This window comes from Carcharhinus amblyrhynchos, chromosome 9 (genome assembly GCF_965287045.1).
Source record: "Carcharhinus amblyrhynchos chromosome 9, sCarAmb.v2.hapA, whole genome shotgun sequence".
NCBI classification, from domain to species: Eukaryota; Metazoa; Chordata; class Chondrichthyes; order Carcharhiniformes; family Carcharhinidae; genus Carcharhinus; species Carcharhinus amblyrhynchos.
The window spans coordinates 74898347-74922305 of record NC_137332.1 but is presented as its reverse complement, the minus strand read 5'-3'; the positions used below and the strand labels follow the sequence as shown (position 1 = coordinate 74922305).

The 23959-nt window shown below is 44.2% G+C and overlaps 1 protein-coding gene across 1 annotated transcript in view; it reads left to right on the top strand.

The window, feature by feature from the left end:
* The first annotated feature begins 10581 nt into the window (after positions 1–10581).
* Positions 10582–23959, top strand: part of qsox1 (quiescin Q6 sulfhydryl oxidase 1) — a 90842-nt gene continuing 77464 nt past the window's right edge. The window contains exon 1 of the mRNA XM_080195936.1: positions 10582–11008. Within this exon, the coding sequence (XP_080052062.1) occupies positions 10762–11008 (247 nt within the window). The 5' untranslated portion in view covers positions 10582–10761. The remainder of the gene's footprint in view (positions 11009–23959) is intronic.

Sequence of the window (23959 nt, the reverse complement as noted above, 5' to 3'; positions counted from 1 at the left end):
AAATGCAGAATAGCGAGGAGCTCTGACAAGCTTTCTCATTCCATCTAAAAGCACCTGTAGAGACAACCCAGGATGCACAACTTTAGTGCACACAATGTGGATGTGGGAGAGGCCCCACCCAAAAGGTAATATCCATGCTGTCCAGACCCAGAAAACCTGGTCCAGGTTCAAGAGGAGATTAACTACATGCTGGAGCACCGACAGGTAGAGATGAGCAGCAGTGGCTGGAACTCTCCAGTTTTACTTGTGCTCAAGTTGAACAGTTCCACAAGGCCTGGCATTGATTACTGAAAGGTGAACACATTGACCAGGGTCAGCATCTATCAAATAGGCCACCTGGAATATTGCATGAATAGGGTAGATAACACAGCCTCCATTATATAGATAGATCTACTCAAGGGACACTAACGGGTTTGTTTGACCATGCATGCAGGGGAAATCTCTACCTGTGTGACTCCAGATAGGTTATACTATTGTTGAATTATGTCACTTGGGCCAGAAAAGCTCTGGCCACCCTTTATGGTCTGTGAACCAAATACAGTGCATCCAATTGTGTAGTGTACCTAAGGGACCTCCTCGTGTACAGTGACACCTGCAATCATCACTTGCAGTGACAAATTTCACAAGGAGCAGTCCACAAAGGCTCTGGTGACATATTTAAGACATATGGTTGGTCAAAGACAAGTATTACCCAGAATTGCAAAGATACAAGCAATCATTTGGTTTCCCATTTCTACAATAAAATGGGAAATCATAAGAATTTTCAGGATGAGTAGGTTCAGCACTGTAGCTGTCCTGATGACAGACCTTTTTTTAAATTCATTCGTGGGGCATGGGCTTCACTGATTGGCCAGCATTTATTGCCCATTCCTAGTTGACTGAGGGCAGTTCAGACTCAACCACCTTGCTATGGCTCTGGAGTCACATGTAGGCCAGGCCAGGTAAGAACAGCAGATTTCCTTCCCTAAAGGACATTAGTGAATCAGATGGGTTTTTCCAACAATCAACAATGGTTTTTATGGTCATCAGTAGATTCTTAATTCTAGATATTTTTTATTGAATTCAAATTCCACCAGCTCCCGTGGTGGGATTCGAACCCGGGTTCCCAGAACATTAGCTGGGTTTCTGGCTTAATAGTCTAATACAGAAAAAAAAGCTAGAACAAAGAACAACCCAGCACGGGAAACAGGCCCCTTCGGCTCAACGAGCCCGCGCCGCCATCTTAACAAAGCATTTTCCTACACCTACCTTGACCCGTGTGTATGCATATGGTACCCCTATTGTAACCAGAAGCAGTATGGACCCAGAAATACCAGACAGCTTTCGAGAAGCTGAAAGCCATTTTAATAAACAAACCAATCCTAGCAGTGCCAGACTTCAATCAAGCAGTTTAAGAAGCCATTGATGCTAGTGACCTCTATGTTGAAGCTGTCCTCTTCCAGGAAGATGGATCAGGGATTGAAAGATTAATCGGATATCTCTCCAAAAAACTGAACAAATATCAAAAACCGTATTCCACAATGGAAAAAAAATCTAGATTTATTGCTGGCTCTCAGAGACTTTAGGTGGAATTTTCCCATCCCACCTGCCATGGGAATCATAGTGGGCAGGACAGAAAATTTGGCGGATCATGCAAAGATCCGTTGACCTCAGGCGGGAACTTCCGGCTTTGGGGACAGCAAGGCCAGAAAGTTCCCTTGTTTGTCTGAGAGGTCACAGTGTTTACCAACCACAACTCTTTGATCTTAGTAGAAAAATGCAAAACTCAAAATATAAGGTTATTCGACTGAAGTTTCTTTCTCCAACCATGTTGCCTAATAACCACCCACACTGCAGGAAATTGAATGTGATTGTAGAAGCTCTGTCCAGAATTTAAAGAGACCCAGTTAGAACGATGGGATAATCCTGACAAAAACTAAGGAAATAAACATACTTTTTAAAAATTTAGATTATTTCATAGTTTGAACATAAGAACATAAGAAATAGGAGCAGGAGTAGGCCATCTAGCCTGCCCCGCCATTCAATAAGATCATGGCTGATCTGTTGTGGCTCAGTTCCACTTTCCCGCCCTCTCCCCATAACCCTTAATCCCCTCTCTTATCAAGAACCCATCAACCCGCTTCTTAAAAATATTTAGCGAGGCAGCCTCCACCACTTCAACGGGCAGAGAATTCCAGAGATTCACCACCCTTTGAGTGAAGAAGTTCCTCCTCAACTCCGTTCTAAACCGCCTCCCCTTTATCTTGAGGCTGTGCCCCCTAGTCCTACTGTCTTTTTTGAGCGGGAAGAGTCTCTCCACCTCTATCCTATCCATCCCATTCATCATCTTATACGTCTCAATGAGATCTCCCCTCATTCTTCTAAAATGGAGTTGGGGGTAGGGTGTTAGCGTGGATAGAGGATTGGTTGTCAAATAGGAGGCAGAGAGTGGGGGTCAATGGGTGCTATTCGGATTGGCGGTTGGTGACTAGTGGGGTGCCCCAGGGGTCGGTGCTGGGGCCTCAGCTATTTACCATTTATATAGATGATCTGGAGGAGGGAACCGAGTGCAGGGTGTCGAAATTTGCTGATGACACCAAGATTGGGGGAAAGGCAAATTGTGCGGAGGGTGTGGAGAGTCTGCAGAAGGATCTAGATAGGCTGGGCGAATGGGCCAGGAAATGGCAAATGGAATTTAATGTTGGCAAGTGTGAGGTGGTCCACTTTGGTAGGAAGAATGGTAGGAAGGACTATTACTTACGTGGCGAAAAACTGCAGCAGGCGACGGTGCAGAGGGACCTCGGGGTCCTTGTGCATGAGTCGCAAAAACCCAGCTTGCAGGTGCAGCAGGTGGTCAGGAAGGCAAATGGGATGCTGGCCTTCATAGCGAGGGGGATTGAATATAAAAGTAGGGAGGTCTTGCTGCAGCTGTATAGGGCATTGGTGAGGCCGCAGCTGGAGTACTGTGTGCAGTTTTGGGCGCCGCACCTGCGCAAGGATATTTTGGCCCTGGAGGGAGTGCAGAGGAGGTTTACTAGGCTGATACCGGAGTTGAGGGGATTGAGCTATGAGGAGAGGCTGAATAAACTAGGCTTGTACGTGAATTACATTCTATTTCTTGTGATGTGGAGCTGTCACAAGGCCGTGCCCATTTATATTTGAAGTTATTATTTTTCAACTTACAACCAACTGGAAATTTTGTGATTTTAAACAAGACATAGAACAACTACTTGAAAATGCAACGCCACCTTCCAAGGCAAAGCTGAAAAACAAACAAATTGCCCTCAGGAGAGTGTGAAGAGACATTTCCTCTAATTCTGAGGTCCACTGAAACTCATAGCTCTCTGAGGAAGGGATACATGACTGCAAAGTGCTGCATTTTGAAACAATGGCTGCCACAGACTGGCCCACCCACACCTCTTGAAAATACATAATGGGTGAAGTATTGCCAGGCAAGACTATCAACCACTATAGAAAGAGATTGCAAGAAAGATTTCATCAGAAGAGAGAAGTTGAAAGTCTGAAAGAGAGAAAAAAGGCTTTCTCTCTTTTGAACCAAGTGGATTGCCTGGTTCAAACTTTAGGAGAAATCTACCAGTGAACTTATGTCTTGTAATAATTATTCTACACCTGACCATATCAAAAAATGCCCAGCTAATCCAAATCAGTTGCAATGTTTAAAATCTATGCCTGAATGACAATTAATGACACTTAATCATATATTATTTTAACATTTTTTAAATTGGATTCTACTTTCCCTTATGTTCAATACCTTTTTGAGTGGTTTGTGCATGTGTGTGTGTTGGGTGGGGGGGGAGTAGCGGGTGGGGTAAAATTGACTGCATGAGGGTCAAATGCTTGACATTATTGTTACTTTTCCTAGGGTTTAGTGGTTTATGACTTTGTTCTTTCTTTAAGTTGTTTGATTGACTCCTTCTTGCTCACGGCTTAAATAGCTATGTTTTGGATCCAGAAAGCCATGTCCTTGTTAAAAAGAAACCAAAATATTTACTGCGGCCAACCGAGGAGGTTGAATGCAGGGAAGCCAATTCAACCTTTCTTACTTAGCCATGGCAATGTATCAACTAAATGTGTGAATACTCAGGAAATAAAAATGCTTGTGATCTACAAAATTACATCCATGATGAGACATGAACATATCGTGGTCAAGATCATGGCCATACCTCTATGCTGCTGCTGAATTAAAACTCATACAATGTCCCACAGTGGAGCTGGAAAAAATGTAATATTATAGTATTATAACTTGATTGTTTTTATATAGTGAATTGATTACTGTTCATTTATTAAGTTGTCCTTAAAGATATGTATATACTATAAAGAATTAGGAGCTATAGGTCAATCTTGTTAGGTTAATATTTAAGTTTTAATCCTGTTATTAGTTCTTGTTCATGGTAATAAAACACATACACATCTTCGGCAGAACAAATTCAAACAAAATGAATATGTTGTGAAACCAGTTACTGTGTCACCAGATTTCTGCAGTGATGTCCTGCAGTTGGGATGACTGACGTCCAACAACCACAACCATTTTCCTTTGAGTCAGGCATGGCTCCAACCAGTGGAAACTATTCCCTCGGATTCCCATTGACTCCAGTCTTGCCAAGACTCCCTGAAGGATTAAATATGGCCTTGACGGCAGGCTGATACAGAAGGTGAAGTAAAACAGGATCCGTGGAGAGCTGGTAAGATGGATACAAAACTGGCTTGGGCATAGAAAACAGACAGTAGCAGTGGAAGGGTACTTCTCTAACTGGAGGTCAGTGACGGTGCTGACAAGGATCAGCACTGAGGTCTCTGTTGTTTGTAATATATATAAATGATTTGGAGGAAAATGTAGGTGGTCAGATTAGTAAATTTGTAGGTGATACAAAAATTGGGGGAGTAGCAGATACCGAAGAGGATTATCAGAGGATACAGCAGGATATAAATTGGAAACCTGGGCAGAGGGAATTTAACACAGACAAATGTGAAGTGATATGATTTGGAAGGTTTATTGCAGAAAGAAAGTAGGTACACAGAAATATTGGCATACAGAGGGATCGAGGAGTGCAGATCCACAGTTCCCTGAAAGTGGCAACTCAGGTGGGTAAGGTGGTCAAGAAGGCATATGGCATACTGGCCTTCTTCGGTTGGGGTGTTGAGTGCAGTAGTTGGAAAATCATGTATAAGACTTTGGTTCGGCCACATTTGGAGTATGGTGGATGATTCTGGTTGCCACACTCCCGGAAGGATGTTGGAAAGTGTGTCCAAGAGATTTACCAGGATGTTGCCTGGTTTGGAGGATTTGGGCTCTGAAGAAAGATTGAACAAACTTGGATTGTTTTCATTGGAGCATTGGCGGATGAAGGAGGAGCAGATAGAGGTTTATAAGATTATGACAGGCTTGGATAGAGTGGATAGTCAGAGTCTTTTTCCCAGGATCAAAGGGTCAATTACTCAGGGGCATAGGTTGAAAGTGAGAAGGGGAAAGTTTTAAAGAGATGTCGGAGGCAAGTTTTTTCACACAGAGAACATAAGAACATAATAAGAAATAGTAGGCCATCCAGCCCTTCGAGCCTGCCCCGCCATTCAATAAGATCATGGCTGATCTGTCGTGTCTCAGTTCCACATTCCCGCCCTCTCCCCATAACCCTTAATCCCCTCGCTTATCAAAAACAGTAAGAAGCCTCTCACAACACCAGGTTAAAGTTCAGTAGATTTACTTGGTAGCCCGAACTTTCGGAGCGCTGCTCCTTCATCAGGTAAGGACTCCTACTACACCTACAAACACTAACGTCACAACAATATTCATAAACTGCAAAGTAGATCAACCACAATGTGACATTTGGAAAAGAAAACTACATAGAAAGTACTGTAATTTTATTTTGATATAATACAATTTAAAATTTCATTTGCAGAATTAATTATTATTGACTCCATGAGTTCCCAATCATTGCAGATGTGGAGCAGTCAAAGTTCCTGCCTTTGGGCTGAGCACATGTGAATGAATGAAGGTAATACTTAAAGACTTACATAAATACTATTCAAAGATGTATGTTTCTTTAACTTTACGGTAACATATGTTAAAAGAACTGTATCCTTATCGTAGATTCATAAGTCAGGAAGAGAATTCTGTGGTAAAGCATGCTTCCACTTTTAAAAACAATAACAAGATGTAGAAATAATTCATTGCTAAACAAGAGCCACATCTCCAAACGAGATAGCAATGGAAGATATTTTATACAGAATAATTATCATCAAATCAATTAGTTCAACTGTTAGTTCCCACTGATGTGCATCTATGTGCAAAGACAGAGCAACCACCAGTGTTAACCGTCTAAGTTCCTATAACCACAAATTCCAGTACTCAGTTGTATCAACCAAATGTAGGCACATGATCTTAAGCGGCTCTTGTGTCTCCTTACAGTTTGCTGAAGTGGTCAGGGAAAGGCTGCCTGTTCATTGTCCTGTTCCACAACTATATAAGCACTATTTATTTTTTAAAACAGAAACGAACTGATATCATTTAGCTGAAAATGTCCGCTTTAAGGTAATTGGCAAAAGAACCAGAGCAACATGCAGAAAGAAAATTAAATGCAGCAAGTTATTAAAATCTGCTATGAATTATATGAAAGGGTGGTGCCTTGATGTCAATGTCAGTCACTGTCATCTCACCTCTGGAGTTCAGCTCTTTCACCCATGTTTGAACCACAGCATATTCTAAAGGTTTGGTCACTCTGTAGTCATAGCCAAGGTGTTGCCTGACCTGCTGTATATCTCTAACATATTTTCATTGCACTTCAGTACAGTCATAACATCTGAGAACTCAATTTTCTTGTCAATTTGCTGAATACAGTTTTATTTTAACTACCCACAAGAAAGTTATTCAATATGACTCATGAAAACAAAGACACATCTTGTAGAGATACGAAACTCAACATTTATTTTTGTCCATATGTTGCCTCAGAATGAATTATTCATCATGATTTGATGTGCAATGTACCCATCATATCAGCAGATTTACCTGTAGATACATAATGCTGGATACAGCACGAATGCCCTAGAATGACTGGGCTGGGGAGTGAAAATAGAAGAACATTGAAACATTCATGCAACCCAGCTCCATTGCGGCAACTGTTGGTTTTAACTGAGGTTTGCTTGGCAGGAATGACATAGCTGCTCGCTCGAGTTGGTGTCACCGTGAGCACAAGTTAGCCGGAGTTAAATGATTTAATGATATAATTACACAAACAATGGAAATGGGAAGTCAATTGATTTAACTACTCATATCAATACATTGTCTTCAGTATAAGTTTCCCATGCTCCAGAAACTTACCAGTGAAATGCAGGAACCTTTCACGGGAGTCCTTAAATTTCAAATTTCTCTGTGAAGTTTCAATGCTTACCTACTTTTGGCTTTCTATGACAAAAGCTCTGCAGAGAGTTCTTGTTAACATACAGGCTTTTAAGACGTTTGGAGTTTTTCAAACAGATACCAGCTGGATGAGGGTCAGTGGGTTTTGGGCAGCATTGGGAAATTAGGGGGTGAAAAGTGGGTGGGTACCAAAGACACTTTTGGCAGTTCATCAGAAAAGGAGGCCATTAACCATTACAACAGCAATGACATGGTGTGGTTGTACAATGTGAATGATCATCCAGAATTTGTTAATCATTCCTGATTGCACTTGAAAAAGTAGAGGTAATCCAACTTGTTAAACCACTGCTGTCTATCTGGGGCAGGTACATCTGCGCTGCTGCTTGGGAAGGACTTTAAGTTCTGGAAGTTCCAGTGCCAGGAAAGGAGTGGCAATATAATTGCAAGGCAGGATGATTTGTGATTTAGAGCAGAACTTGCTGGTGATGTTATTCCCATGCATCTGTTGCCTTTGCCCTTCAAAGTGGTAGAAGTTGCAGATTTGAAAGGTGATGTTGAAGGAGGCTTAGGAAGTTGTTGCAGTGCATGTCGTGGAGAAGCTGGTGTTGGACTGGGATAAACACAGTAAGAAGTCTCACAACACCAGGTTAAAGTCCAAACAAGCTTGTTTGATAGTAAACCCACAAGCTTTTGGAACGTTGTTCCTTCGTCAGGTGCAACCAGCACTTGGTATCAAGTTTCTGGAGTATTGTCAATGTGTTGCACTCATCCAAGCAAGTAGTGAGTATAGGCTGGTGAATGCCTCAAACGCTGTTGGAGGAAGTGGTGGAAGCAGATTCTATAACAATGTTCAAGAAACATCTGGATAGATGCATGAATAGACAGGGGAATAGAGAAATATGGACCATGTGGAGACAAGAAAATATTAGATTAGAGAGGCGTCTGCGAGGGGCACAGACTTGGTAGGCCGAAGGGCCTTTTCCTGTGCTGTACTGTTCTTTGTTTTGTCCTATATCAAAGGCAGTCATTCTCACCTCACCTCAGCTTTGGAGTTTAGCTCTTTTGTCTATGTTTGAACCAAGGTCGTAATGAGGTCAGGAGCTCAGTGGCCCTGGCAGAACCCAAACTGAGCGTCAGTGAACAGATTATTGATAAGCGAGTGCTGTTAGATAGCACTGTTGATGGCCCCTTCCATCATCACCGATGATTGAGAGCAGACTGATGGGCAGTAACAGGCTGGGTTGAATAGATCTGCTTTTAATTAGAGGACATACCTGGGCAATTTTCCCCATTGCCATAGATGCCAGTGTTGTAGCTGTACTGGAACAGCTTGGCTGAGGACGTGGCAAGTTCTGGAGCACCAGCCTTCAGTACTATTGCTGGAATATTGTCAAGGCCCATAGCCTTTGCATTATCCAGTACTCACAACCATTACCACAATATCACGTGGAGTGAATCGAATTGGCAAAATGCAGGCTTCTGTAATGCTGGGGAGCTCCGGAGGAGGTTAAGATTGACCTATTTGACACTTCTAGCTTAATTTCCATGCAAATGCTTCTGCCTTATCTTTTGCTTGTAAGGAATATCATCAAATGGCCTTCCTTTCCGATGGTTCCACTCCCATTGGTTGGCTCACACATCCATCATTGTGACACATCTCCAGTTTTCTTTTGTACCTGATACATAAAAGTATGCAAAGAAGATTAATTATTTAATGCAAACCTCTTGACCCCATGATTTTTCACCAGGGTTCCTCACAACAGTATTCGCAATTACAACCCGAATACAGTTTCCTCAGCAGAAGCCTGTGGACCCTGCGGGAAATTCCATTCATTTATATGTGTTCTAAGTAAGGGCAGATGGTCCTTGGCTGTAACCCCAGCCGACACCGCCCCCCCCCCCCCCCCCCCCCGCCGATGGAACATAATGGAATAAGCTCCTCCCATTCATGGGGGCAGCATAAATATATCTATCAAATCCCACCTTTATTGTGAAGAAATGTGGAAAGCAAATCACAGGATAGTCATAGGAAATTGTGATTATCACATCTGCTTTGCCATTTATCTAAATAATGGGCTTTATTTTCTATTTTATCCTTAATGTCAATCTTGAGCATTCAATTTAGCTAAAATTCCAAATCATAGGAACCCATGGAACCATCTATTCCCTCCAGTGCAGAAGGAGGCCACTCAGCCCATTGAGTCCTCACCAACTCTCCAGAAGAGCATTTAACCAAACCCCTGCCTGATCCAGTGCCTTATCCTCATAACCCTTCACATTTACCATGGCGAATCCACCTGACCTACACATCTCTGGGGCAATTTAGCATGAGCACTCCACTTAACCTGGACATCTTCAGACATTGGGAGGAAATTGGAACATCAGAGGAAACCCAAGCAAATATGGGGGGGGTGGGAAGAGGTACAAAACCTACCCAGTCACCCAATGCCAGGAACAAACCCAGGTCACTGGTGCTGTGACGCAGCAGTGCTAACCACTGTGCCACCTTTTGAAGAATGGAGTTATTGATTCCAAACACCATATGAAAAAAAATCACTTCCTGACTTCACTGCTCTTTCCAATTTTATGTTTTTTTTTGTGTGACAGAATTGATTCTATCCAATGGGGTCCCTCCCAAGCACATCATTCGGCCAGCCTGAGTGAGTGATGTTAAATTGTTGCACATTTCCCATCCTGGCTCCTCCACACTCCCAAACAGGCTGCTTTTCCATCTCCTCCGACTGCTCAGGTTTATTGCCTGAATGCATGGGTCATCAATTTGACCACGGTAACGTTCACTGCGCCATCACCAGCGCCCCGAGGAAAGTGCAGCACCATTCGCCACAAATAGTGTTAATGCTCCACTTGCGCCCCTTCCCACTGCACTATATGTAAACCTGACTGCATAACCCTCTACTCCTCTCTCCCTTCTGAGTTAATTCGACTTCGCCAAAACTGCATCTGAGGGCATCAGCCTCAGCCCCTTATGGTAGGGAGTTACCCCTCCTAATCACTCATTTGAGGTGCAGGCTCGCCCTGAAGTGCCTTATTATTATCAATGAAACCCTAGACCTTATAAAATGCAAGAAACAACGAATAAACCTTTATAGAGGGACTCTGAATGTGAAAGTGAGATCATTCTGCAGAGAAATCGCTAGAATTATAAATATGCGATACACGTTAGTGCATTGCACACAAGAACCGAAGCTAGGTGTGTGCGCGATCAGATTTTAATGTGTGGCTGGGCAGTGTGCAGGAGACGTAAATAAGATTATTTGCTCTGTGCACAATGTGATCAGGGGAATTTTAATATGAAACCCTGCTCCTCCCTCTGACTTCCCGCACGTAGACAATGTTGTTTGGTGAAGGTTAGAGGTCGGTTTGTTACTTGCTGGGGCTCCTCAGACATGGCGCAACGCTGGCATGTGCTGCTGCTTTCCTTAGCGGCGATTTCCCTGTGGGGAACGCCGGGCGGGGTGAGCGGATCCGGGCTGTATTCTCCGAACGACCAGGTCACCATCGTGAACGGGGGCAACTTCGACAGGATCATCTTCAACTCCAGCAACGCCTGGCTGGTGGAGTTCTACGCTGCTTGGTGCGGCTACTGCATTGACTTCGCCCCTACGTGGAAAGCGCTGGCGTACAATATCAAAGGTTTGGACTCTGACTTGTATTAGCCTGCGATGTGTGTCTGTGTGTGTGTATGTGGGGAGGGCAGAACTAATTTAAACTGCACCGGTTGGGAAATTACACTGTTCATATATTTTCCTGCATTGTAATCAGATTGGGGATTACTAAATACTGTCCCTCTCTCTCTAGCCTCAGGCACTGTACTTTCAGATACAGTTATGCAATAAGTTGTTCCCGGTTGTGTGTGTCTGTAGGGAGGGTTTGATGACATGGACCTAGTACCAATCCCAGTCTCCTCCTTCCCAGTCTACCAGCTCCCAGCACCAGAACCCTGACTTCGGACAACCTGCCTCACAGCGCCAGCGACCCGGGTTCAATTCCAGCCTTGGGTGACTGGGTGGAGTTTGCATGTTCTCCCTGTTTCTGCGTGGGTTTCCTTTGGGTGCTCCCGTTGCCTCCCACACTCCAAAGATGCGTGGGTTAGATAGATTAACCATGATAAATGTGTGGGGTCACAGGGATATGGTGAGAGAGCCGGGGTAAGATGGTTGCTGCAGACTTGATGGGCCGAATGGCCTCCATCTGCATTGTAGGGATTCTATCATTCTATGATCCCAAGAAATTGATTGTGTCACCTTATCCCATTAGTCAAGTTGACCTTTTTTTTGACTGCCCTCTGGCTGCTAATTAGCCAGAGCCACATTGTGGAAAAACTTAAAACTATCTTAACTCAGTGCAGCGAGCTCTGTCATTTGTGTCAGAAAGTTGTGGAACTCCCAGGGCTTTATATGTGGTCCTTCATTGTAGCCACAAGAGCTTTCTGTTTTTACAAGCAAACGATGATCCCTTGAAGTCATAAATCTGAGTAACAAGGCTTCACACATCACAGCCAACTGTCCCAAATGTGTGAGGTCATTGTTCATCGGGATGGTGCAGCCTGGCAGAGACTGGTGAGTCTTACTGACAGTTCCTGGAGAAATGTCTGATATCTGCCACAGTCTAAAACTAGCCAAAGCTTTCTTATACGCCAAATAATTCTTCCTTTCCCCAACTCCCACATTGCTACCCCAATCGCACCCCACTCCATCCGCTGCCAAAACATATGACTGTTCTGATTCCAGCCTGCTTCCAGGTTGCCAAACCAAGCATGGTGTCAGATAGTCAGAGCAAGCATTCACAACTGACCAGTCTGGAACAGGCAGTCGTACAGTCAAGACCGTGCCAAGTCAGGTAAGTGCAGGCGGAGGGTGTGAGAGAGGAAAATGGGAAGAGCTGGAGCAGTAGAGTGATTGAGAGTGCTGAGGAATTAAAATAATGGGAGGGAAATAAATGAAAGAACCTGAAATGTTTGGCAAAAGCCTGGAGAGCAGCTGAAAGGTGGGTGGGGGCAATAGGCTATTGGAGAGGCATCAAAAAAAGTACATAGAACCCCTACGGTGCAGAAGAAGGCCATTCGGCCCATGGAGCCTGCGCTGACAACAATCCCACCCAGGCCCTATCCCCTTAACCCCATGTATTTATCCTCCTAATTTCCCTGCCACTAAGGGGCATGGCCAGTCAACCTAACTCACATCTTTGGATTGTGGGAGGAAACAGGAGCACCCGGAAGAAACCCACACAGACACAGGGAGAATGTGCAAACTCCAAACAGACAGTGACCTGAGGCCGGAATTGAACCCAGATTCCTGGCACTGTGAGGCAGCAGTGCTAATCACTGTATGCTGAATGATTGAGATGGATAACAAAACAGCTGTACCAAGGCAGAATAATAAGTATTAGCAGGTGGTGCTTGAGAAACAATGCAGCACTCCATACAAAGTATTTTTAAGGTATAGTCAGATGGTCCTTAGGCACATGAGGCACTCCTTTTGGACAATGAAGGACTCAACACATGGTCAAATTGGACCCAAGGCTGTATTGGTGAAGGCTGAAGAAGAAATGTTGGCCCGGACACAAGAGTTCAAGACACAACATTGTTCTTCAGTTTTATCCTCAAAAGGCAGACAGAACCTCAGTTTTAACTTCTCAACCAAAGGATGATGTGTCTGATGTGTTGGAGCCGACGAGGGAGCAAGCTATCTTGGATCTGGGGTGGAGCCGACGAGGGAGCAAGCTATCTTGGATCTGGTGCTATGTAATGAGGCGGGTAGAATTAGGGACCTTGCGGTGAAGGATCCTCTTGGAGAGAGTGATCATTGTATGGTGGAGTTTCTGGTGCAGATGGAGGAGGAGAAAGTGGGTTCCCGGACACGCGTCCTTTGTTTGAATAGAGGGGAGTATGGTAGGATGAGAGAAGAATTGGCGAATGTGGACTGGGGGAATGTGTTGGAAGGTAGGTCTGCTGAGGAGCAGTGGAGGATCTTTAAGGAGATCTTTCTTGGTGCTCAGCAGAAATTTATTCCGATGGTTAAAAAGGACAGTAGGAAGAGAGGTAATAAGCCGTGGATAACGAAGGAGGTGAAGGAAAGTGTTAAATTAAAAGCGGAGGAATTTAGAGTAGCTAAGAGCAGTGGGCGAGAAGAGGATTGGGAAAGGTTTAAATGTCAACAAAGATTGACAAAGAAGTTGATAAAGGAGGGTAGGAGAAGCTATGAGGCTGGGCTAGCACTTAATATAAAAAAGGATAGCAAGAGTTTTTATAAATATATAAAAAGGAAGAGGCTGGCTAGGGTGAACGTTGGTCCTTTAGAGGATGAGAAAGGGGAGCTAGTGGTAGGGGATGGGGATATGGCGAAGGTCTTGAATAACTTTTTTGTTTCTGTCTTCACGGAGGAGGACGTGAATAATTTGCCGGGTGTTAGCGATGGAAAGGTGGTAGGAATGGAGGGTCTTAATGACATTACTGTTACTAGAGAGGTGGTGCTCGACAGACTGGAGGGGCTGATTGTGGACAAGTCCCCAGGACCGGATGGAATGCATCCGAGGGTTCTGAAAGAAATGGCGGAGGTGATAGTGGATGCCTTGGTGGTTATTTTCCAGACGTCGCTGGATTCCGGGGAAGTGCCGGAAGATTGGAAAACGGCTAATGTTACGCCGTTGTTTAAGAAGGGTGCCAGGCAAAAGGCGGGGAATTATAGGCCGGTTAGTTTAACGTCTGTGGTAGGTAAAATGTTAGAATCCATCATTAAGCAGGAAATTGCGAGGCATCTTGAAGGGAATTGCTTGATAGGGCGGACGCAACACGGTTTCATTAAAGGGAAGTCGTGTCTGACAAATTTACTGGAGTTCTATGAGGATGTGTCTAGGGCAGTGGATAGAGGAGAGCCGGTGGATGTGGTCTTTCTGGATTTTCAGAAGGCGTTTGACAAGGTACCTCACAAGAGGTTATTGCAGAAGGTCAGGGGACATGGAGTTGGGGGTAGGGTGTTAGCGTGGATAGAGGATTGGTTGTCAAATAGGAGGCAGAGAGTGGGGGTCAATGGGTGCTATTCGGATTGGCGGATGGTGACTAGTGGGGTGCCCCAGGGGTCGGTGCTGGGGCCTCAGCTATTTACCATTTATATAGATGATCTGGAGGAGGGAACCGAGTGCAGGGTGTCGAAATTTGCTGATGACACCAAGATTGGGGGAACGGCAAATTGTGCGGAGGGTGTGGAGAGTCTGCAGAAGGATCTAGATAGGCTGGGCGAATGGGCCAGGAAATGGCAAATGGAATTTAATGTTGGCAAGTGTGAGGTGGTCCACTTTGGTAGGAAGAATGGTAGGAAGGACTATTACTTACGTGGCGAAAAACTGCAGCAGGCCACGGTGCAGAGGGACCTCGGGGTCCTTGTGCATGAATCGCAAAAACCCAGCTTGCAGGTGCAGCAGGTGGTCAGGAAGGCGAATGGGATGCTGGCCTTCATAGCGAGGGGGATTGAATATAAAAGTAGGGAGGTCTTGCTGCAGCTGTATAGGGCATTGGTGAGGCCGCAGCTGGAGTACTGTGTGCAGTTTTGGGCGCCGCACCTGCGCAAGGATATTTTGGCCCTGGAGGGAGTGCAGAGGAGGTTTACTAGGCTGATACCGGAGTTGAGGGGATTGAGCTATGAGGAGAGGCTGAATAAACTAGGCTTGTACTCGTTAGAGTTTAGAAGAATGAGGGGAGATCTCATTGAGACGTATAAGATGATGAATGGGATGGATAGGATAGAGGTGGAGAGACTCTTCCCGCTCAAAAAAGACAGTAGGACTAGGGGGCACAGCCTCAAGATAAAGGGGGGGCGGTTTAGAACGGAGTTGAGGAGGAACTTCTTCACTCAAAGGGTGGTGAATCTCTGGAATTCTCTGCCCGTTGAAGTGGTGGAGGCTGCCTCGCTAAATATTTTTAAGAAGCGGGTTGATGGGTTTTTGATAAGAGAAGGGATTAAGGGTGATGGGGAGAGGGCGGGAAAGTGGAACTGAGCCACGACAGATCAGCCATGATCTTATTGAATGGCGGGGCAGGCTCGAAGGGCTAGATGGCCTACTCCTGCTCCTATTTCTTATGTTCTTATTATGTTCTTATATTAGAGCACTCAGAATTGCAAATGTGAAAACATACACAAGATAGACTTTAGCTGATTTCCTCCACTCAATGCTTCACCAGTCTCTAAACTATACCTGTCCATGTTAGTTGCCACCTCTTACTGAATGCAATTGAGTACGGCCTTGGGTACACTTGATGTCATTTATTTTCTAAGCCTCCATGTTTAATTTCTCCAATTGACAGAGGAGAAGGAGTCAGTTCTCAAACTTTCCTTTCTACATTCACAAGGTCTCACCGACCATGTACCCTTTTAAAGGGTTCATTTTATAAACAGCAAGCACATATTGTAGTGCATAATGAAGTAGAAGCAAGCACAGTTAGGGGATTTGATGCAAAAAGGAGCACAGTCATGGTTGAATGAACCATTAGGTGTTTTGTTTCCTCATGGTGTAATAATGCGTATATAATGTTACTCTTGTACCTTAAGCATACACACAAATGTTATAAGTAACACAATTTTACAAAGATTTTTTAAAAGCTTACAATGTTGTTGACAGTTCTGTGAGAATTTAAAGACCAAGCGCTGAGATTATTTGTATAAAAGCTATTTGCCATTACTGTGCGATATCTGATAGTAAAATTGCTACGTGTTGACAGCTCATTCATCCCAGCTTGACGTCAGCTCCACCGGTAGCAGTCAGCGGAGCTGAAAACTGCCTGAATCAATTCCTATCTATGCTTTAATGTCTGCAAAAGTAGTTTTGTTTCCTATAAAAGTTTGTTTACAAGTTGATGAAAAAAATGTCAGAAACTATGACAGCTCTGGAAACAACATCAATTGTTACCAAAAGAACCAAGTCGTGAGTCCAAAATAATTGCAGCACTCGTGATGGATGAGACTTCTTTGGTCAGCCTCTGCTGTCAAGCATGAGTCAAAGGGACAGGAGGAGGGTCCCATACTGTGGAGCCCTTTCTTAGTGCTAATGGAATAGAAGAACATGCTATAGTACACACGGCTGCTTGGGATTGATCAGGTGGAAGATAAAGGAGAAGCATTCCATGTTTCAGTGGATGATTTTGCAGTTTCATGTAATCAGTTTGATTGTTTTGGAAGGAGAGGCAGCAGAATGTTACTAGAACTCCCAAGGATTAGATTATTAGTAGGTTTTCCTCTGGTGGAGCGTCTAGACATGATGTGGGTATGCCGGCGTTGGACTGGCGTAAACACAGTGAAAAGTCTGACAACACCAGGTTTTAGTCCAACCTATTTATTTGATAATATACTCACAAGCTTTCGGGGTTAGCCCCTTCGTCAGGTGAATGGAGAGTTCTGGCCTCAGACAGAGCATATAAAGCACCGACAGTTTAGAGATTACTGATTAGAATGCGAATCCTTACACCTAACCTGCTGTTCAAGACCTGAAGTGGCTGATAATGTGAGTGGAAGGAGCACTGATCACAGTTTAAAGAGATGTGTATTGTCTCCAGACAGTACAGTAAGTGAGGTTTTGCAAACCCAGGCAAGTCACGGGGGTTACAGATAGTGCGACATGAACCCAAGATCCCTGTTGAGACTGTCCTCATGTGTGCGGAACTTGGCTATCAGTCTCAACAGGGATCTTGGGTTCATGTCGCACTATCTGTAACCCCCGTGACTTGCCTGGGTTTGCAAAACCTCACTTACTGTACTGTCTGGAGACAATACACATCTCTTTAAACTGTGATCAGTGCTCCTTCCACTCACATTATCAGCCACTTCAGGTCTTGAACAGCAGGTTAGGTGTAAGGATTCGCATTCTAATCAGTAATCTCTAAACTGTCTGTGCTTTATATGCTCTGTCTGAGGCCAGAACTCTCCATTCACCTGACGAAGGGGCTAACCCCGAAAGCTTGTGAGTATAGTATCAAATAAATAGGTTGGACTAAAACCTGGTATTGTCAGACTTTTCACTGTGGAGCATCTAGATCCAGGGAACATAATCCAAAACAGGAGAGAAGCTAGGAAACACTTCTTCATGCAAAACATAGTTTCAGGACATTTCTTTCACAAGGAATATATGCTAGCTCAATTAATAATTTTAAATCTGAGATTAATAGATTTTTGCTGGCATTGAGGGATTATGGACAGGCTATTGGTGAGGCTACACCTAAAGTACCATGTACAAAACAGTTTTATTCTCCTTTCTTGAGGATGGATACACTTGCATTGAAGCAGTTCAGAGAAGGTTCACATAGCTGATTCCTGGGTTGAAAAGAATGTCTTAACAGGAAAGATTGGGCCTGTACTCCTCTTGAAGTTCAGAAGAATGAGCGACAATCTTATTGAAATGCATAGGATTTTGTGGGGATTTGACAGGGTGGATGCTGAGACAATCTTTCTTTTCCCATGTGGAGGAATCTAGAACTAGAGGCTACATCTTAAAAATAAGGGATCTGCTATTTGAGATGGAGATGAGGAGGAATGTCTTCTCCCTGAGGGCCATTAGTCTCTGGCATTCTCTTGGAAAGAGAGCAATGGAGGCTGGGTCATTGGGCATATTAGAAACATTTTTAAGGAAGGGAACCTAGGGTTATGGTGAGGGCATAGGTAGAAAAGTGGATTTAAGCCAGCCGTTATCTTATTGAATGGCGGCACAAGCTTGAGGGGCCAAGTGGCCTACTCGTGCTCTTAATTGGTATGTTCCAATTATGAAGCGTCATAACAAAAGACTAAATTTGTAAGTAAATTGTTCAAATGTAATGCTGAACCTTTGGCTGAGAATTTGAAGTTACAATTCATTTGCAGTTTTGGTCAGTGATATACTCACTGTCAGAGCCCTTATACTTATCTGTGTGTTTTGGGGTCACAATGTCTGGGATCATGTAACATCACAAACAAGGATACTTATTTGAGTCATTTGTTGATGGGATCCACTGAGTGGGCTCAGTTTGTTGAATCTCTGATAATTTATTAACCTGAAGTGTTTTATCTATTATTGATTCTGACTCCAGTTTGAGAGGCTGGATGCAGCGTTAACTGCCTTGGTTTTGTGTCAGCTGATCAGACTGAACCTCGTTTCGGCAGCTCTAATGTCACCAAAGCTAAATTCACAAAGCTATGGAATCATAGAATCCCTACAGTGCTGAAGGAGGCCATTCAGCCCATCGAGTCTGCATCGACCACAATCCCAACCAGGCCCTATTCTTGTACCCCCTCGTAGTTGTGCTGTTAATTCCCCTGACACTAGAGTCAATTTAGCATGGCCAATCAGCCTAACCCACACATCTTTGGACCGTGGGAGAAAACTGGAGCACCCAGAGGAAGCCCACACAGACACGGGGAGAATGTGCAAACTTCGTACAGACAGTGACCCAAGGCTGGAGTTGAACCCAGGTCACTGGCTCTGTGAGGTAGCAGTGCTAACCACTGTGCCATTATGCTGCCCTTCTGTTGAACGCGTGGTCAGCAGTCCACACAAGCTGGCCTTCCTCCATCTTCACTATTGCTCAGATTGTGTGGCTTACAAAGCCCAGTACTTCTGAGTCTGTATGAGTCCTGCAGGCAGACTCTAATTTATCTTGTCTTAACCATAGAATTCTTCTCCCCACACTTTCTTCATTGCCTGGGCACTTTGGTGCTCTCTTGGGGCAAAGATGTAAATGTCTTTCAGAAAATGGATGCCCCACACAATCAAGTTTTGTTGAGCTTTCTTGGGTTCTGTATTGCAGTGTTAGAAATAGCAAATAGGTCTGTGTCTTTCCTGAAACATTGGTTCTTTCTGTCCTGTCATGAACTGGTATATATACTTGATTCAAGTTGCTTGTGATGTAAGCTTTTACGGAGAGGCGACCTGCTAACAGTGAGATCTGGGGATATGGATGTGTGCAAGATAACCAGATTACCAAAATGATCTCAACGTCTACTCCTGTTCTAATGAAAAGGAGGCTTCATTTTATCTTCTTTTCATCCCTCTGCTGATAGCACATTCCTAATGATGATAGTTGCATGTATTAAACCTCAGGCAAGATCATCGTCTTGTTATGTTTGATCCAACTGTGAAGTCTATGCCAGCAGTAGATAAAATCTCACTAAGATTGGTCTCTACAAATTTTTATACTAACCAACACAACAGATTAAAGTTTGAAAGGGGAAATAGGAATAATGTAACCTAATGAGCCTCTGGTGTAACACTCACCACAAACAAGCACCATTTAACCCACTTCAACGATATAGTTCAACCGTGAATAAGCAAATATACAATTAAAGAAATGAAGCAAAATTGAAGTGGAATGTTGCATTGAAACATGTTAAGGAGTCTCTGTGAGCAACAAGTGTTTAATTACAGGTTTCATTTAGGAGCAAGTTATTCTTGTTAAACATTCCAGACAAGCCCTTGTCAACTGTCCCTGCAGTGAATGTTACAATGCTATGATTTGATAGCTTAAACAGGAGAGGTGGAAATAAGGTTGCTAACTCCTGAGGTTAACCTGCAGCTTTCATCACATGGTCTCCTGGCTCCATCTCCAAAATCTCTTTACTTAATAAATGAAAGAAAATTAATAAGAAAATGGGTAACTTTGGACTTTTCTCCCCGGGTTGCGGTGTCCTGATGATTGTCCTTTAATTCCTGGGGGCACCAGGTCATTCCTGGAGAGTCAGTAACCAGAAACCATCCATCAAGTAAATGCTAAGAAGCAGGCACTAGCATTAACATCACAGCAGGGGTTACAACATGAGGATCAACGAACTATGGACAGCCATTTGCCACTAGCTAGCTGGCACAGACTCAAGGGATCATCATTGACACCAGGCAATGGCATCCAGTTAGCTGTCAGGGGAGGTGAAGCTTCTGGAGCTCTCCAGCTACCCTTTGCAGACAGGAGAAGCCACTTTCAGATACTTGCTAGCAGCTATGTAAGAAGAGCCCATGGTCCCACTGCAGAAATGTCCATCATTTAAGTTGCACAGTGTAATGCTGAGGGAGTGCTGTATTGTTAGATGAGATGTTAAACTGAGGGCCCCATCTGTTGTCTCATGTGGATGTAAAAGATCCCACAGCACTATTCTGAAGTTGAGCAGGGGTGCCCTGACCAATATATTTTTCTCAAGTCCACATCACTAAAAGCAGATTATCTGGTCACTATCACATTGTTTTATATGGGACCTTTCAGTGCTCAAATTGGTTGTTTTCAAAATTGCAGTAGTCAAGTACTTAATTGACTGTAATGTGTTTTGAGGTGTCCTTATAAAAGGCACTGTATAAATACAAAGTTTTTCATTTTGCTTGGTGCTTCCCATATTAGTAAAGATTAGATTGGTAACTGGCTACTGTCATACCAATTACCAGAGTGTTTCATGCCAGATGATTGGAAAATGGCTAATGTTACGCCGTTGTTTAAGAAGGGTGCCAGGCAAAAGGCGGGGAATTATAGGCCGGTTAGTTTAACGTCTGTGGTAGGTAGAATGTTAGAATCTGTCATTAAGGAGGAAATTGCGAGGCATCTTGAAGGGAATTGCTTGATAGAGCAGACGCAGCACGGTTTCATTAAAGGGAAGTCGTGTCTGACAAATTTACTGGAGTTCTATGAGGATGTGTCTAGGGCGGTGGATAGAGGAGAGCCGGTGGATGTGGTCTTTCTAGATTTTCAGAAGGCGTTTGACAAAGTACCTCACAAGAGGTTATTGCAGAAGGTCGAGGGACATGGAGTTGGGGGTAGGGTGTTAGCGTGGATAGAGGATTGGTTGTCAAATAGGAGGCAGAGAGTGGGGGTCAACGGGTGCTATTCGGATTGGCGGATGGTGACTAGTGGAGTGCCCCAGGGGTCGGTGCTGGGGCCTCAGCTTTTTACCATTTATATAGATGATCTGGAGGAGGGAACCGAGTGTAGGGTGTCGAAATTTGCTGATGACACCAAGATTGGGGGAACGGCAAATTGTGCGGAGGGTGTGGAGAGTCTGCAGAAGGATCTAGATAGGCTGGGCGAATGGGCCAGGAAATGGCAAATGGAATTTAATGTTGGCAAGTGTGAGGTGGTCCACTTTGGTAGGAAGAATGGTAGGAAGGACTATTACTTACGGGGCGAAAAACTGCAGCAGGCGACGGTGCAGAGGGACCTCGGGGTCCTTGTGCATGAGTCGCAAAAACCCAGCTTGCAGGTGCAGCAGGTGGTCAGGAAGGCGAATGGGATGCTGGCCTTCATAGCGAGGGGGATTGAATATGAAAGTAGGGAAGCCTTGCTGCAGCTGTATAGGGCATTGGTGAGGCCGCAGCTGGAGTACTGTGTGCAGTTTTGGGCGCCGCACCTGCGCAAAGATATTTTGGCCTTGGAGGGAGTGCAGAGGAGGTTTACTAGGCTGATACCGGAGTTGAGGGGGTTGAGCTATGAGGAGAGGCTGAATAAACTAGGCTTGTACTCGTTAGAGTTTAGAAGAATGAGGGGAGATCTCATTGAGACGTATAAGATGATGAATGGGATGGATAGGATAGAGGTGGAGAGACTCTTCCTGCTCAAAAAAGACAGTAGGACTAGGGGGCACAGCCTCAAGATAAAGGGGGGGCGGTTTAGAACGGAGTTGAGGAGGAACTTCTTCACTCAAAGGGTGGTGAATCTCTGGAATTCTCTGCCCGTTGAAATGGTGGAGGCTGCCTTGCTAAACATTTTTAAGACGCGGGTTGATGGGTTTTTGATAAGAGAGGGGATTAAGGGTTATGGGGAGAGGGCGGGAAAGTGGAATTGAGCAGCGACAGATCAGCCATGATCTGATTGAATGGCGGGGCAGGCTCGAAGGGCTAGATGGCCTACTCCTGCTCCTATTTCTTATGTTCTTATGAACCTACAGACAATACTTTTTAAAAAATTGGACACAAACGAGTTGTTAGGATGGCTGCCACAAATCCTTTAGCATTTGGGCAGCAGACAGTACCAAGTCTATGGTGAATACCTATTTAAATTTGGGCATGGGTGAAAGTGCCTCACAGACGCCTGCTGAATTCTCACATCTCTTTTGTTTACGAATGGGTCAATAAAAATACTGTGGAGTTTCTAGAATCTCCGTGTTTTATACTAAGCAAAAGGAAAGATCCCAATCTCTGCGGCAGATGGAAGTGAACGGCCATTATCAATTTCCCGTTGTATCACGAGGGCTTCCTCCATTCAGACTAGATGCGATGGGCCTCAGAGAAAGGTTCACCCACACCTGAGGATGGGGAATCAACATGAACACCTCACCTTAGTTCTAAAAGGCAATGGACTTGGTAAGGCAACCATGCTTTATTTGTCTGTTTTAAAAGACCAACTAAGATCGGTTTTCAGATCGGAACCAGCAGAGCCATCGGGTTCAGCCAATTTGTGAAGCATCAAACAGCCAAAATATTTAACATGTTTCAGTTTCAAAGTTTACCTCAGGATCCATCTGTTGGATAGTTGACTGCATCCTCCCATCCTGCTTTGAGCCCTTCACTTTCCAAGACTCTCACTTTGACCTTAAATCATTAAATCCATTCAAGAAACTGCAGGCCTGCCAAATGGAAGACTGAAAATCATAAATCAGAGACTGAATTAATTGTAATTTGTTGATGTGCACTATCTTAATCCATGTCTAATCTCTGTGCATGCATGCATGACATTGAGTTAGCTTGGGATATGTACTTAAGAATAAATAACCTATTCTAAACTCATAAAAGCTTACTACTGATTTTTAAAAATTTGAATACCTACTTCACGGGTAAGAAAAAGCACACCTATTTTCGTAGATAACATACTGATTACAGGTGAGTAAGAAAGCAAATACGTTCTGCCCATGACAGGATATGAAGGACTGATTACCTGAATATGAACTCTGTTAAGTGCACTGAACTGAATTGTGTTGAGCTCTTCTCAAAGGATTGAAGTAAGAGAACAATGGAACCCATGGCTTAGAAAGTGCTGAAGTTGTCAATTGAGACAAGTTGTTCTGTGCCCCTGTGATCCGTGGGGCCCGGAGACAGACATTTTAAGTTTGCACGTTTATCAGAAAATGACAAGGTTGAAAGCAATGCTGGCTTACCCATCTGAGGTTAATGGGGAGTGATATCCAACTGCATGTTCTGCTTAATACTGCAATTTTCTTGGTTGGAGAGTTAGATTAAAATTGCCTCCCAAAATATCACCTTCACCATTGGTTGCACTGCTCTATTCTGAGCTAACTCAGTTAATACAGGAAAGTTCCAGGGCCAGATTCTCCAGCCATTCACGCCAGTGAGATTCCCCAGTCCCACTGCAGTAAACAGAGATTTGGCTGAGTGCCAAATTCTCCGTCCTGTCTGGCAGTGGGGGCATGAACAGCTAGTGAATTCCGGCACCAGTCCTTCATCAGTCTGTTCTCTGTTATCTCGGGTGGAGTGGATTGAGGAATAGACATGGCCCAAGTGCTTGAATGCTAAAGTCAGGCAAAATGAATCATGTTTCCCACTCCTGGTAAGCATCTTGCGATTCCTGCTAGAAGTTGCTTCGTGGCATGTTGGGCGCGATGGAAACCGTGTGGCTTCACCTTCATGGCTGATTTCCGG